Source organism: Octopus bimaculoides, chromosome 4 (genome assembly GCF_001194135.2).
Source record: "Octopus bimaculoides isolate UCB-OBI-ISO-001 chromosome 4, ASM119413v2, whole genome shotgun sequence".
Taxonomy (NCBI): domain Eukaryota; kingdom Metazoa; phylum Mollusca; class Cephalopoda; order Octopoda; family Octopodidae; genus Octopus; species Octopus bimaculoides.
Genome location: NC_068984.1, coordinates 19,688,406 through 19,705,226, shown reverse-complemented (window position 1 = coordinate 19,705,226; position 16,821 = coordinate 19,688,406). Strand labels below are relative to the sequence as shown.

The following is a 16,821-nucleotide window of genomic DNA, read 5'->3' as shown; positions in this document are numbered from 1 at the left end:
TTTAAGGGCCTTAGAACTCCAAAACTATACTTTTTTTTTTTTGCTTTAGAGCTTAAAAATGCTGACTTTATAGTTTTAACTTTTAAAAGACCTAGAAAAGGTTGATTTCATAGTTTGGGTCCTTTTAGGTTTTTAAAGGCTTTTAGAGCCAGAAAAAGGTAACAGAAAATGTCAAATGAAACACAATAATTAGTATTAAACTAAAAAAGTTTATTGATAAAGTGGCTGTAGAAAAATGAAAATTAAAAAACAAAAAATACAATATATACATAATTTAATTTTTCCTCTTCTTGTTCTTCATTTTGTTCATGAGATGCATATTCCCTTCATGTTTTCATCTGACAGAGATGATCTCTTGACCCTCAAGATGTCCTTGCCCATAGAGAACAAACACTCCACTACATCACTGGAGGAGATGGCTGCGTTCAACATGATGAACAAGTCCACCAACACTTGCTCACCCAAGAAGGCAGCATCTGTCAGCAAGTCCTTCAAGCAGGTCTCCAACCAGGCCTTGACCAAATTCTGGATCTTGTCCTTAAGTGACCTGTGACTCCTGCTGCTTTCCTTTGGCTGGGTGACACCACCGAAGAAGTCATCATCCTCTTCATTGTTGCTGCCCCCACTGTTGCTGCTCACTTTGTCAGATTGCTGCTTCATGGCCTCCTTGACCTTACCCGCCAGTCTTTTCCTCACCTTGGCAACCGTGGTGTTGTCATACTTATCCAACCTGATGAGCCGAAACCAGGAGGGTCCTAAATTTTTTGTTGATGCCCCCCCCCAAATGTACGTCGACCAAGGGGCTGCAGTAGATGAGGCCCTTGGACTTCAAGTCTTTGAGCCTAAAGATTGTTGCAGCAACTTGAGTTAATAGAAGTTAACTCAAGTGGACTTTAGTTAATGGAAGTTAAATGTAACTGAAGTTATTTTGATAATGATTTCCAAAGTTAAATCGTTAACAAAAATATTAACATCATTAATTAATGGTTAACGGATTAACAGTTTGGTGCCCAGGTTTGCTAGGTGGGCAGGCCAAAATTCTCCCTGAATGGAACACCAATCCATCACAGGTTTACCCATTTACAGCCGAATGAACTGACTCAATGTGAAATGAAGTGTTTTGCTCAAGAACACAACACACTGCTGGTCTGAGAATTGAAATCATGATCTTGCAATTGTAAGTGCAACATTCTAACCACTAGGCCTTGCCCCTTTACTATAATCTCGGATACTCTTAAAAATACAAGATAATTATAGCTGGAACACTTTTGATCACAAATCTGCTCAGTCAAGGTTAACTTGGGTCCACAAAACAACAACATCAGCTACAACAATTGACACATACTGATTGTTTAAACGGATCCTTTGTCTGTTTCAGTAATAAGTCTTCACTTGTTCAATCATTTGACTTAGCATCCATCCATCCATCCATCCATTTTCTCTGCTCACAATTGCTGGGGCAGTCATGGGGATAGAGTCCTCAGGCACTTCTTCCATAAAGTTCTATTCAAAGCAACAAAAGATTTTATTGTGACTGGATTTGGGAGATCAGTAAGCTATTTTCTCCTGAGAGGTAGAGAGAAAAGAACCTCAGCCATGTTCTTAATGCTAGATGTAGAAGAGGGCTTCTTTTAAGGAGGTAAATGGCTGGTTTTCCGGAATACATCATGGACTGATCTAAAGCCAATCCAGTTTAACCTCAAGGTCCTCTCATGACTCAGCCTTGGGTATTTTTACTATCTCTGTTACAACTTTTCCCACCTCAGTGTACCCCATGCAGGAATTAATATGCAAATGATTGCATTTTCCACAAACGTGTACCTTCAATCTAATTCTCAGGTTAAATCAACATGACACCAAATGTAACAATGCTGGATCTTTGAATTACAGGCACAATTCACCCATGCATACATTGTGCATTTATTGAAGCTTGATAAGCATTGTTTATAGAATATTGTTCCGTGTTGCTTGTCAAACACATTAATGAATGGTATTTCAGTTTTAAGATTTCATCAGTGTTTTGATCACAGTGCAGATAATAAAGGAGTTCTCAATTTCTTATTTAATTCTGATGTAGTTTGTGGGTAGTATGTAGCTTAGAAGCATATTGTAACTGGAACTCATTTGGTTTCAATTCTTAGTCGAAGCTACTTCTCTTTACTAAATATTATTAATGTTGTTTTTCTACAACACAGTTTTTTATATGTCCATTCCTTTTCAAAACATATCTTAGGTATTTTTTTCTTCATCTTTGTCTTCTTTATTATACATTTATATCATAATAATCATCATTGTCTTGACATTGTTGTCATCATCTTATCACCTCCTCTACCACAACTGCCATTGCTGACACCACCATCACCACCACCACCACCACCACCACCACCACCACCACCAGCCTCAGCAACATCTCTGTTGTAATCATCATCATCATCATCATCTAAATAAATAAATATAGTCTGATTATATTTTGCTAATGAATTAGAGTAGATCTGTACACATCTCAAATATTGCTCATTCTCCTTGTGATGGAAATATTTAAGATACCATTTGTTACTTTTCTTAACCCTATTCTATTTATTGTTGCACTCATTAACCTCTTCCCTACTAAGATGTTTTAATTATAATTTATTACTGTTTTTTTCTTTTTTCCTTTCTAGGATCTGAAGAAAACTATTGAGAACCTGAGAGACGGTCTTACCGAAATGCAAAAACTGAACTCATTGCTGTGCGAAGGTGCCAGTCAGGAACGGCAGGCACCACTCAAACGAGAAATAACTATGATTGATCAAAAGTTGGAACATGTCTATTCTCGTCTCACATCAAAACTTGTACAGTTGGAAGGTACCATTAATCACTGGTCACAATACTACAGCAGACTGAATAACTTCAGCACTTGGTTAGAACAGAAGGAATGTCAACTGACTGAAGTAAAAAAAGACACTGCACAGACACCAGAGAAGCAGTTAACCACCATTGAGGTTGGATTTGTTTCTTTTTTTTTTTTTTAGTGTTTTGTTACTTTTTAGTTTTCTTCTTTTTATGTCTTTTACCCCTTAATGAGCTTTGGTAGGTTATAGTCAATATGCAATACATTTAAAAGACCTTGCTTTTATATATATATATATATATACCTCATTCCTGAATTGAATTTGATAACTTGATCTCTGGTTTTCATATATAACTAACCATTTAAAGTTTTCTTAATTAATTCCTCCTCAAGCACCTTGAAACAAATTACTCAATCTTCACCACCACCACCACCACTGCCACCACCACGACAACGACCACCACCACGACGACGACCACCACCACTGCTATCTCTGCAATCATTATCCCCACTCCTTATCTGTTTCCTCCTCCACAACTCTTCTTTCTTTTCTCCTCCTTCTCTTGAAATCAGAGACCTGGTCTGAATATTTGCAGCACAGATGAATCTGCTATAGGTTTCCAACTGCCTCCTAATTGTGCCAGACTGGGTGATGAATTAAGATCACCACCCAGGAGCAGGTACACCCACTCTGATAGTGTTCCAAACTGTTTACAGCTATCTTGTTCCATTCAAAGGGTTTAAATTTACCTGAGACTGTTCTAGAAACTGAACATTTTATACATGCTAGTTGGATGAACCTCATAACTCTTTTGATATGAACCTGCCTGAAACCACCCCTAGTTCTAGGACATAAACTTCTAATTCAAAAGTGATCTGAATTAAACTCATCCATCCAAATTTTATATGAATTTGTTCTAAACACCAACTTAAAAATGCCAGTTATTTTACTAAATTCTTCATTGTTTTCCAAATTAATAGAAACCCAGTACCCCCTGTCTGGCTCCCATTCCAGTGGCATGTAAAAAGCACCCACTACACTCTCAGAGTGGTTGGTGTTAGGAAGGGCATCCAGCTGTAGAAACATTGCCTGATCAGATTGGAGCCTGGTGCAGCTGCTGGCTCTCCAGACCTCAGTCAAACCGTCCAACCCATGCCAGCATGGAAAACGGACGTTAAATGATGAGGATGATGATGAAGGTAGTGTATTTCAACAGAAATATGAAAACAAAAAGTTTAATGTGATTAGTCCTATTCTAAAGTGATTTAGTAGTTTGATTCTTGTGGGTTTCATGCCAAAAAGTATAGGGAAGAATGTTTTGATAAGCAATGTTGTATCTAGTTTCACCTCTTTACATTCAAATAGATTTTGCCTTTCCTTGATAAAATAAATTCCATTGAAAGTAATAATGCTGATATACCATATTTTAACGTGTATAAGGCGCCCCCTAATTTTGGGGGCTTAAAATTAGGAAAAAAAGGTTTTGTAAAGGATTATAATACTATCTATGTACAAGAAACTCCCATGATTTTTTAACCTAATTTTTGACAAAATGGGTTCCTTATATATGTTAAAATATGGTAATTGACTAAAACCTTTGAAAGAGATACCTCAGGATGGTTAGTGTCCAGTGAGTGGAATCAGTAAAAGAATAAAACAAACTACCATTTTTGATGGCATAAAAGATGCTCAGGCATATTAGATGCATCCCATTTTCAGCAGTGCATATTCAAGGAGAAAAGGTTTTAGTGCTTCAAAGCATTTAATGTAGGTTTAACTTCACATTTAGGGACCTGGGGTGATTTTTTTAAAGAATTAAAAAAAAAAAAAAAAAAATGCTTTTTGCATGCCATCAGAAAAATACAATGAAAGAAAATGCTTATGAATAGCACAGAGAATATGTAGCTACAATGTTCCTCTCTCAGCTGATAGATCCTAATCTTATGGGCTCATGGATGCTGGTGTCACACAAAGCATTTGTGCCAGTGTCGCATAAAGAGCTCATGCCAGTTCCACTTAGAGGTGTCTGTGCTAGTGTAAAAGCACCCATGCTAGTGACACATAAAAACACCTGTGCCAGTGCCACTTTAAAAGTACCCAGTACACTCTGTAAAATGGTTGGCATTAGGAAGAGCATCCAGCAGTAGAAATCATGCCGGAATAGACAAATGGAACCCAGGCAGCTCTCTAGCTGACCAGCTCCTGTCAAACCATCCAATCCATGCCAACATGGAAAAACAGACATTAAATGATGATGATGATTGTGCAAGAGCTATACTGGCTATTTAATAGTTTCTAATTTGGGTACAAGGTCAACAATATTTTGGAGAAGGAGCTTAGTTGATTCCATTGACATTAGTACTTAACTGAAACCTTTTTGTCAATCCCAGAAGGATGAAAGGCAGAATTAACCATGACAGGATTTGAACCCAGAATGTAAGGAGTCAGAACAAATATCACAAAGCATTTGTTCTGATGCTTTAACAATTCTACCATTTCATCATCTTATACTAACCATCTAATAACACACTTTGCTGTTAAATTAATTTAAAATTTAAATTCATTTCTTGAGGTACCTAGATTTTTGCTGTGCATCTGTGTTCTACTGACTAACACAGTTCTACTGGTAGAACTTTCTCAGTGACCAGGTTGCAGTTGTGCAGCAAAAGTTTGACACCTCATGAAATGAATTTTTGTTCTAAATTTATATTTATTTCATGTGGTATCAAACATTTTTATCACATTACTGCAATCTGATCATTATATACTTCTATGGGGAAATGGTGTCAGTGACTAAGTTGCAATTGTGCAACAAAATTTTACATTTCATAAAATAAATCTAGAATGAATTTCATAGTTTTGTGTGTTGTTAAAGTAGTGAGTATGGCTTTTTCATGATGTAGTTGCTTTAGTTGCAACTAAACAAGTCACTTGTTAGATTAGTACAACTCCAAAGTGAAGGCACATGGTCCAGTGGTTAGAGCATCAGGTTCACAATCATGAGGTAGTGAGTTCGATTCCTGGGCTAGGCGGTGTTGTATTCTTGAGCGAGATACTTTATTTCACATTGCTCCAGTTCACTCGGCTGAAGAAATGAGTTGCGAGTTACTGATGTCAAGCTGTATCAGCCTTTGCCGTTCCCGTGGACAACATCAGTGGCATGGAGAAGGGAGACTGGTGTGCATGGGCGACTGTTGGTCTTTCCAAAGCAACCTTGTCTGGACTTGTACCTTGGAGGGGAACTTCCTAGGTGCATCCCATGGTGATTCATGACTGAAGGGTGATTCATGACCCCTTTACCCTTTACAACTCCAAAAGTAAGAAATATATGATAGGCATAATATTGCCTTGTTATTAAGAAACTTTCTTTACAACCATGTGGTTTTGGGTTCAGTCCACTGCATGGCTCCTAGGGCAATATAGCCCTGGGCCAACTAATGACTTATGTGTGAATTTAGTCATGGAAGCGTATTGAGGCCCATTGTATATACATTATATGTGTTTGTGTGTTTTATGTTTGATAGCCACCACTGCTTGACAGCTGGTGTTGGTTGGTTTACATCCTCATAATTTAGCAGTTCTGTAAGAGAGACTGATAGAATAAGCACCAGACTGAAAAAAAAAAAAAGACAAAAGTACTGGAGTTGATTTATTTGACTAAAACCTTTCAAGGCGGTGCCCCAGCATGACGACAGCTCAGTGACTAAAATAAGTAAACGTGAAAGGAAGATAAATACTATGGATATATACTGAATTCATATAGCAGAGAATACAGTCAAATGGAAAATGGTTATCAAGAAGACCTCATTGTTGATACGTGTCACATTGGTACAATAAATAATTGTTATTATAGGTCTGCTAGTTCTGAAGAAATATAGCTCATATAAACACAATAACCAAACAAGGATTGGTGTGAACTGATACAATAGAGAATATATATGCTTAAATAGGTGTGTTGTTATAGACTTTTATGACTAACCTCAAAAAAAAACTGTTTATTTTGTTGGTCGTTCCATTACATTACATTTTGTCTTTCTAAAGACTAATGTTGGCCTGTTGTATCTACCTAGTTTTCTTTCAGGTACCTCATATTCCAGTTTTGATATTTGCTTTGGGAATATTTTCTCTCTGCTTTTAGAATAGAATAATTACTGAAGTTATTTGTTAAACTAGTGAGTACCCAGAGAAAGTCCATGGATGATAAATATTGTCTTTGGTAGTTAATTACTTGGAGCATACTGTATTGAAAGGGATTAATCGAATAAAATACACTTTTTTCTTTAGTATTTAATAAAATATTTACGCAAATTACACTATATATATATATATATATATATATATATATATATATATATATATGGCTTCTAAGCTGAAGTGAAGACAGCATGTTCTTTGTCTATCTCCTTACCTTCTTGGAGATTTTAGGTAAAATTATACTAATGAGAAACCTAATTTCTCAAGATTGGTATTTAGGCAGTGTGTTACATATCCCAGGGCCCGAATAATTACAGGTATATACCTGAACTTGTTATCTGGATAGAGTAACTGCAGATTTCTCAATAATTCATCATAGGTGTATTCTTTGTTCTGTCTGTCTGTATGTCCGTATGTATGTGTGTATGTCATTGTTCAGTTTTATTTCAAGATTTCTTGCCAATAGAGAAAGAGCTGGTTTCTAACCTAGATCCAAGGCTCCTTCATTGGAATTTCAACATCAACAACAGGGTGTTTTTGTTTGTATGTATATGTGCAGATTTTATGTTTTGTTTTATGCATATATTCTCATGCATATAATTACATATCTAGACATGCTCATATATATTTAAATGATAAACTTCTGGAAAGTTTTACAGATTTTTACAGTTCCAGTGATGGATTGAATCTGTAGTCTTTGAATTAGCTTTCTCCTTTTTGGTTTTGAGAAACCTAATTTCTCAAGATTGGTATTTAGGCAGTGTGTTACATATCACAGGGCCTGAATAATTACGGGTATCAACCTGAGCTTGTAATCTGGATAGAGTAACTATGTATGTATGTATGTATGTATGAACACAAGCACATGTGCATAAATGCACATACGTACATTGGTCTATGTTGGTCAAACAACTGAAAAGTGGTCAGTACATGTTGTAAGAGGATTATCCGAAGATCACAGTGGCACAAAACTTGAGCTGCGAAACAAACTCAGTTTCAGTTTCAATAAAAAAATTATATAGACATACTCAGCACATGTGTCATGTGTATATATATATATATATATATATGTAACTTTGATAGGTTTCGGCCAGTATAGACCCAGGTCATGTCTAACTTAATAGCACCACCTGGATGGCAGGTGTTCATGGGCAGTCATGTGTCGAATATCCCATCCTTTATACATACACTCTCTCTCTCTCTCTATATATATATTTTACTTATTTCAGTCATTGGACTGTGGCCATGCTGGGGTACTGCCGTGAAGTGTCTAGTTAAATAAACCAACCTCAGTACATATTTTTTTAAACCACATACTATCAGTCTCTTTTGCCAAACCAATAAGTTAGAGATGTATGTATATACATTTATATATATATGTATGTGTCTGTGTGTGTGTGTATGTATCTGTGTGTGTGCATAGTGTGTCTGTGTTTAACATTATATGTTGTACATAAACATGCACACCTGAACAATGAAGCTTATTATGTACATTTCTACTCAGTAATACAGCACGAATGAAATACATAAGTTATATACAATTTATGCATAGCTTGTTCAACTTACATGTGTATTTGTTCTACACTGTATTTAACTAAACAACCTGTTACTGTTAACATGAAATACAGAAATAATGAAAGTATCATAACTTCTCACGGTTTCCATGAAATTCAGATGTAGTGAAAGTACAATAGCAGCTAATCACTTTATATGTACATGTTGGGAATGGACCGACAGAGAGATGAAAACAAACTGCTAATTATATTGGTGCATTAATGGAAAATTTTTGTAATACAAAATAATATTTCATTTTTAATTCAGCACGAGAATACACACTTACCCTTATCGTAGGTGGCTAAATATACAGATACATGAATTAATTAATTCATATTCTTTGAGGTGTTTTATTATTTGACGATTGTTAGATTACTTGGAAATTTTTCTTCTAATATGAAATATATAAAATTTCATTTTATTATTAATTCTACATGAGAATATATACTTAACCTTGTTGTAAGATGCTAAATATCTATCCATCTTTCTTTCTTTCTTTCTTTCTCTATATATGTGTGTTTGTGTATGTTTATATATATATATATATATATTAATGCATACACGTATGTGTGTGTGTATATATATATATATATATATCATCATCATCATCATCATCATCGTTTAACGTCCGCTTTCCATGCTAGCATGGGTTGGACGATTTGACTGAGGACTGGTGAAACCGGATGGCAACACCAGGCTCCAATCTAATTTGGCAGAGTTTCTACAGCTGGATGCCCTTCCTAACGCCAAGGATGCCCTTCCTAATATATATATATACATCATTTAATGTACACATTTATCTCTCACTAGATGGAGTACTAAACACACACACGCACACAGATACACATAATTAATTCATATTCTCTGAAATGTGTTATTTATTTTTTTTTTTATGGTTACTATTTTATCAGTTCCCATCAAAATTACAAAAGTTAGGTTGTATAAATTAAAAAGAAATCTGCCAGTAGTATAGATTCTGTGAGAATGTCTGGCTGTGAGACATTTCTCTATCTCTATAAATGGCACAGATAACACTGAGGTGAAAAGACACGCCAAGTAAAATTTATGACTTTTTTCAAGAAGTTTATCATAAACTAATAAATGTCTACGTTAACATGCTCTGAATGTGTGCCCACACGTGTGTGTGTGTGTGTATATTTAGCAAGTCTTAATAGACATTGAAGCTTTCTCTCACACACTCATACATACTCTCATATATTCCTCTACCTACACACTCACACACACATACATTCACTCACATATGCACATACACACTTATACATACCTCACTACCACACACACTCTCTCTCTGTCTCTCTCTCACACACACACACACACACACACACATTTATCACAATCATTGTTTTAATGTCCCTGTTCTCTCGCTGGCAAGTGTTAGGTTAGCCTAAAGTATGGTATTAGACCATTCCTTTGATCCTGTTTCATGTAACAACATATTTATTTGATTAAGCTGCAGGCCTGTTGACTCTTATGTGAGTGCAGGTATGGTTGTGATTATGTTGTTAACTGGTTTGCTCTATTACAACAATGCTGATTCAGGTTCAATCCCATTGTGCGGTGTTGTTTTTCTATTTGAAAACCTTGAGAGAGAAATTTGGTGGAGAGAAATTGTGCTGAAACTTGTTGGAAAGTTCTTTCCTGTTCTTCAGGGTTGGAGATATCTTAACTTATCACTCAGTTTAACACCACTATGTGAGCCTTTTGTGCCTTTGGTGCCTTTGGTAGGGCCCAGTATGTTGCAAGTGTTGTGATCAAGTCTCCAATCTAAAGATAACTTCTTCCTTTCCTTTCATTGCTCTCAGAAATCTGGGAAAGGGTCATGGAGCCTTATGCTTCTTCCTCTGGCTTAGCCATTAAGAAAATCCTCCTCCTTGTCATCATCATCATTTAAAGTCTATATTCCATGCTGGCATGGGTTGGATGGTTTATGGAATCCAACAGGTTTAAAGACTGCATCATGCATGATCCACCGTCTACTTTGGCACGGTTTCTACAGCTGGTTGCCCTTCTTAGTGCTAACTGCTTCACATCATGTACTGGATGCTGACCAAACTCTTGTGAGTTCATATCACCTAGACATACAGTGCAACTGTCTGCTTTCCATATCTACATATATTTAATGGCCTGTGTTTCATTGTCTGTATGTATGTCAGTCTACACCAATGTTGGAATATCCTTCATTGAAGAAATGCCAAATGTAATAAGAATAAAAAAAAAAAATCTCCACAGAGTAGGAATTTCAGTGATACAGATAGTGTAGAAAATAGTTAATTTATGGAGAATATACATCCTTATAAGGATTATATCAATACAGAAAAATAACCTTACAAAAGGAAGCTGTGTTCATTCATGTAGAAACTGTTATCTCTGAATCTTTAGCACACACATATGAGGTTACCATGTGCATTACAACAATATGAACCTTACCAAAGATCTTGCAATGTGTTTCTTTAACCAAGACTCCTCCTGCTTTAAACTAAGTAAAAATAGTTGGCATCATTTATTGATGTATCACAGTAAAATGCTTATTTGTTCACCCAGCTGGGAAGTGTTTCCAATCTCTACTATTAAAGAAACGAATCAATAAGAGATGGAGGGAGGGAGAGAGAGTGAAGCATGTGATTAGCTGATCAGCTAGAGCTAGTAACCCATTCTACCTCAAATGACATCCTACCATTATAGAAGGAATAGACTGGATAATGCTGTCCAAAATACATTATATCTGGAAAAGGAAAATGGAAGGGATTGCTAGTTGGAATATCTTTGATTATAGGTTTCCTTGTAAAAGAATATGTATTTCAGTTGTACAGAAAATGGGAAATAACGTGTGAATATCATAGAATTATGTTATTAATATCCTGAATATATGGTGATACAATGTTACTACTGCTGCTGCTGCCACCACCACCACCACCACCACTACTAGTGGCAGTAGTGGTGGTGGTAGTAGTAGTAGTAGTTGTAGCAGTAGTAGTAGCAGCAGCAGCAGCAGCAGCAGCAGCAGCAGTAGTAGTAGTAGTAGTAGTAGTAGTAGTAACAGCAGTAGATGTAGTAGTAGTAGTAAGCAACTTACAAAATATTAAAGAAATTGGTCACCAAAGGAGTGGTTGTGCAATTGTTTGACCTGTTAGAAAGAGCTGCCAGATCCACATCAAATTATCCCATACCATATCTAAAAAGGAAGGAAGGACATTTTGAATAATGTAACCCTTTATATATTATGTTTGAAAGATAAAGAAATGAGATATTCATGGGTGGCATAACTTTGAACATAAGTCTTGTTTGATCTGGTCCGACCTAAAGTTAAACAATAACAACAAATAAAGAAACAGTTTCAAAGGAAATAAAACTATGTTGTAACTATCACTGGTTAATACTCTACTATAGAAAAACTCAGTGAAATATAATATAATATAATATAATATAATATAATATAATATAGGCGTAGGAGTGGCTGTGTGGTAAGTAGCTTGCTTACCAACCACATGATTCCGGGTTCAGTCGCACTGCGTGGCACTTTGGGCAAGTGTCTTCTACTATAACCTCAGGCCAACCAAAGCCTTGTGAGTGGATTTGGTAGATGGAAACTGAAAGAAGCCCGTTGTATATATGTATGTGTATGTGTATATATGTATGTATGTTTGTGTGTCTGTGTTTGTCCCCTCCAACATCACTTGACAACTGATGCTGGTGTGTTTACGTCCCCCGTAACTTAGCGGTTCGGCACAAGAGACCGATAGAATAAATACTAGGTTTACAAAGAATAAGTCCTGGGGTTGATTTTCTCGGCTAAAGGTGATGCTCCAGCATGGCCACAGTCAAATGACTGAAACAAGTAAAGGAATAAAAGAATATAATAAAATATAATATAATCTTCATCACTATCATCATCTTTTAATGTCCATTTTCCATGCTGGCATCAAGTTCCAATCTGATTTGGCTTAGTTGCTAAAGTTGGATGCCCTTCCTCGCACCAACTTCTCTCTTTATGTCTGCCAGCAGACTCATAATTGATTCCAAAACTTAGTTCCAGTGTCTCTGACCGTTTTGATTACACATTCACTGCCATTTTGATTTTCTCTGTGGATGAAGTCAAACGTCATTTAAGTGACTGATTTTGTAAATACTTTCACAGTGTTTGGTATAGCACTCAAGTAACCTCCAAAGTTGTGGCTAGACATTTTTGTTTGTCAGAATATTTCTTCAACCATCTTTCTATGTATAGAATTATGTGACGAGGGAAGGAATAATGTGTGTGTGTGTGTGTGTGTGTGAGTGAAAGAGATAGAGAGATAAAGGATGGGTGAGTGAAAGGACTGAAGGACAGCAATACATGGCTGTCATCTTTAGAAAACACTTGATTAAAAACATTTCAACCTGCTTGTCATAAAATGTCTTTCTAAATACACCAGAGCTATGTATATTAATAGATTTACTGTACAATTTAGTGACACTTTGAAATTAAATTCTTAGGAACCTTGGTACAATCATACATGCAGACACATGGTGATATGTAGAACACCTACATGCTGTTAATGTCATCATCATCATCATCACTTTAATGTTCACTTCTCCATGCTTGTGTGGGTCAGACAGAATTTTTTGAGGCAGATTTTTTATTGCAGGATGCCCTTCGTGTTGACAAAATTCATCTGTTTCCAAGTAAGGTAATATATCCCCCATGGTCAAACATGTTTTCTCTGAAGATTGGAAAGAAGGACACCATTTACATGACAATGACACTCATTTTACAAATATCATGCAAAGTCAGAGCAAGAAAATGGTAACACACATGCATGCACGCGTGATGGGCTTTCAATTTCCACCTACCAAATTCATTCACAAGGCTTTGGTCAGGCTAGGACTATAGTAGAAGACACCTGCCCAAGGTGCCACACAGTGGAGCTGATCCTGAACTCATGTCATTGGGTAGCAAACCTCTTACCACACAACCATACCTGCACATGTATGTATAAGTAATTCTACTGAACTCACCTGAACAACTCAGAACTTCTCAGCTCATGGTCTGAACTGGTTCATGGATCAGCTTCTGGAAGTTCTAATTAAAATGCTAGGTTTCAATGTAGCTAGCAGTATTCATGGGTAGTAGACCTAACCCATCACCTGGTTTAACATCATTGCCTGGCACTGTGGTTACTTTTAGTGGATGAATCCATTCTGTTGCAAGCATTTAAACTAGGCTTCCAGTTTGACTTGAACTTCTTCCCTTTTTGTAAGACTGGAGACTGACTCATTCGAAATACGTTGTGTAGATATGAATATAACTAGCATTCTGTTGGTTGTGATGACAAGGGTTCCGGTTGGTCTGGTCATGGAACAGCTGCCCATGATATTAATGAGTAAGTGGCTGAACACTCCACAGACATGCTTACCCTTAACATAGTGCTCAAGGAAATTCAGTGTGACACAGGATGTGACAAGGCTGGCCCTTTGAATTACTGGTACTACACATTTCTGCCAGTTGAATAGACTGAAGCAATGAGAATAAAATGTCTTGCTCAAGGGCACAATGTGCCATCAGGTATCGAATTCAACCGTATGATCTTGACTTGACTACCCTAACTACTTAGCCATGAGCCTTCACTAGATATGACTATACATTCTAAAGAGGTGTTTAACCCTTTTGATAGAGCTGCAATGCTGTATGGGAATGAGACATGGTGTCTGAGGGAGAGAGAGATGGTAATTTTGAGAAGGACAGAGAGCAATGGTGAGAGAAATGTGTGGGGTGAAGCTGTTTGATAAGCGGCGAGTTGGCAGAAACGTTAGCACGCCGGGCGAACTGCTTAGCGGTATTTCGTCTGCCGTTACGTTCTGAGTTCAAATTCCGCCGAGGTCGACTTAGCCTTTCATCCTTCCGGGGTCGATAAATTAAGTACCAGTTATGCACTGGGGTCGATGTAATCGATTTAATCCCTTTGTCTGTCCTTGTTTGTCCCCTCTATGTTTAGCCCTTTGTGGGCAATAAGAAAAAAAAATAAAAGAGGAGGACTGAGGATTTGGTGGGAGTGCTGGAGTTGGAGGAATCGGTGGAATGGTTGGCAAGGGCAAATATAGTGAAGTGGTATGGGCATGTGTTGAGGAGGGATGAAGGGCATGTTCTGAGGAGGGTGATTGTGTTTGAAGTAAAAGGAGCATGAAAGCGAGGTAGACTGAGGAAAAAGTTGAGGGGATAGTTGGAGGAGGAGACTGGGAGGGAGGAGTTGAAAAAGGAGGATGCCCAAAACCGGGCAAGACGGCGAGATGGTGTGAGGGCGATTGCTATGGCATTGAGGTAGATCTGGCAACCTCCATTAACAAGGACAAAACCCAAATTTAAAACACTGGATGATGATTATCATGATCATGAGACTGACCCGGCTGAAACTGCCTCTCTGGCTCTGTAATACAAATGTCTTGTTTTTATAAGTTCTGAATTAAAATCTTCAACCAAACCTTAGTCACAATTTATGTTCCTGACACTATCTTAATGATAACTACGTTATTTTACTAAATTCTTTGTTTTATTTCAAATAATTGAAAGAAACAGAGCATCTCAAAAGAAATATGGTAACGAAAGGGTTAATAGCTTGCTGCCAACTTATCCCATTTGATATCAGACATAATGTACAAAGTTTTTCCAATTATTTTCCTTCATCATTCATTTTGTTGTCTTTCATTTGATTCTTCAATTTTGAAGAAATTTGTTTGCAATTATTATTTAATATTCATTCATTTATTCATTTATTTATTTATTTATCTATTTATTTATTTATTTATTTATTTCATATACTGACAGTTATTAATTTAATGTTTATTTATTTATTTAATCTACCAATAGTTATTTATTTATTTATTTATTTATTTATTTGATTTGTTTATTTAATCTATAGACAATCTGCACCGAAGTGAAAAATAACCATGTTACACTGGACAACTTGGAAGAAGATGCGAAAGGTCTTGTCCAAAACTTCCGTTCCAGAGAGACAGCTGCTTTAAAGTCTAAATTGGTAACAATCCGTCGACAATGGCAACAACTTGTAAATAAGGCTGATGACTATAAGTCATCATATACTGGTAGTGTTTCTCATTGGAAGAAATACAGTCTATTACTTGAGCAATTATTACCATGGATTGAATCAGCACAGAAGTATTGCTCCGAAGAAGTGCCAAAATGTTCCTCACTTGAAGATTCTACACAATTATATAAAGATCATCAGGTATTTATATGTATTGATATCTCTAATGTTTAAAATGTAGCTTTATCATCATCATCATCATCGTCATCATCATCATCAACATCATCGTCACATGTCTATTTTCCATGTTGGCATGGTTTGGACAGTTTGACAGGAGCTAGTAAGCCAGAGAACTGCATCAGGCTGTGTTGTCTGCCTTGGCATGGTTTCTACAGCTGGATACCCATAGGTTATATATGAAAACAAATTATTATGGTATATAATAGAATACACTTGTTTATGTGTATCTGAAATGGACAGGTAGAGATAAACAGAAAGAATACTAAGAATGTCATTAAAGTGAGGATAGTCACTGCTTCTTCAATTGTTTCAGTGTTGGCCTTCCATACAACATCAGCACTGTACAGCATTTTTATCTCATTTATCTCTCAATGTCCCCATCTGCCTAGTTATAAATACGTATCATTGAGAGATTGATATAATCTCTGTAATCAGGAATTTCATCTATATTTGATTCATTTTCAATCAAAACACATCAAATTTTGCCCTTGGTAAAACAAAACAAAAAGCAAACAAAATAACTCTAAAACAAATTACATTCTATCAAAGGAAAGTAGATGTATATTGTCAAGCAGTATATCATTACTATTTGTAACATACAACTAGGCAAAATGTTACTGTTGGTGACACATTAATCATTACACTTTGGGATATTGGCGACTCTCTTGAGGAGTCTCCTCATGGAGTTCATTAGGTGTTATGGGTAGGTTTTATGTAAAGTAACTGAGGTTGTATAACTCCATTTGAGATTGCTTCTTGTCTGACTTAAGGACAACTAACTGTTAATTATATGAGTGGTTGGCGTTAGGAAGGGCATCCAGCTGTAGAAACTCTGCCAAATTAGATTGGAGCCTGGTGTAGCCATCCGGTTGCACCAGTCCTCAGTCAAATCGTCCAACCCATGCTAGCATGGAAAGCGGACGTTAAACGATGATGATGATGATGATGATGTGTGTGTGTGT

General features: G+C 36.5%; 1 protein-coding gene across 10 annotated transcripts in view; it reads left to right on the top strand.

Moving 5' to 3' along the window:
- Positions 1-16,821, top strand: part of LOC106881484 (nesprin-1) — an 811,219-nt gene that overhangs the window by 272,826 nt on the left and 521,572 nt on the right. For all 10 annotated transcript variants that reach the window (XM_052966929.1, XM_014931893.2, XM_014931887.2 and 7 more), the window contains 2 exons: positions 2,661-2,981; positions 15,494-15,820. In XM_052966929.1, the coding sequence (XP_052822889.1) occupies positions 2,661-2,981; positions 15,494-15,820 (648 nt within the window). The remainder of the gene's footprint in view (positions 1-2,660; positions 2,982-15,493; positions 15,821-16,821) is intronic.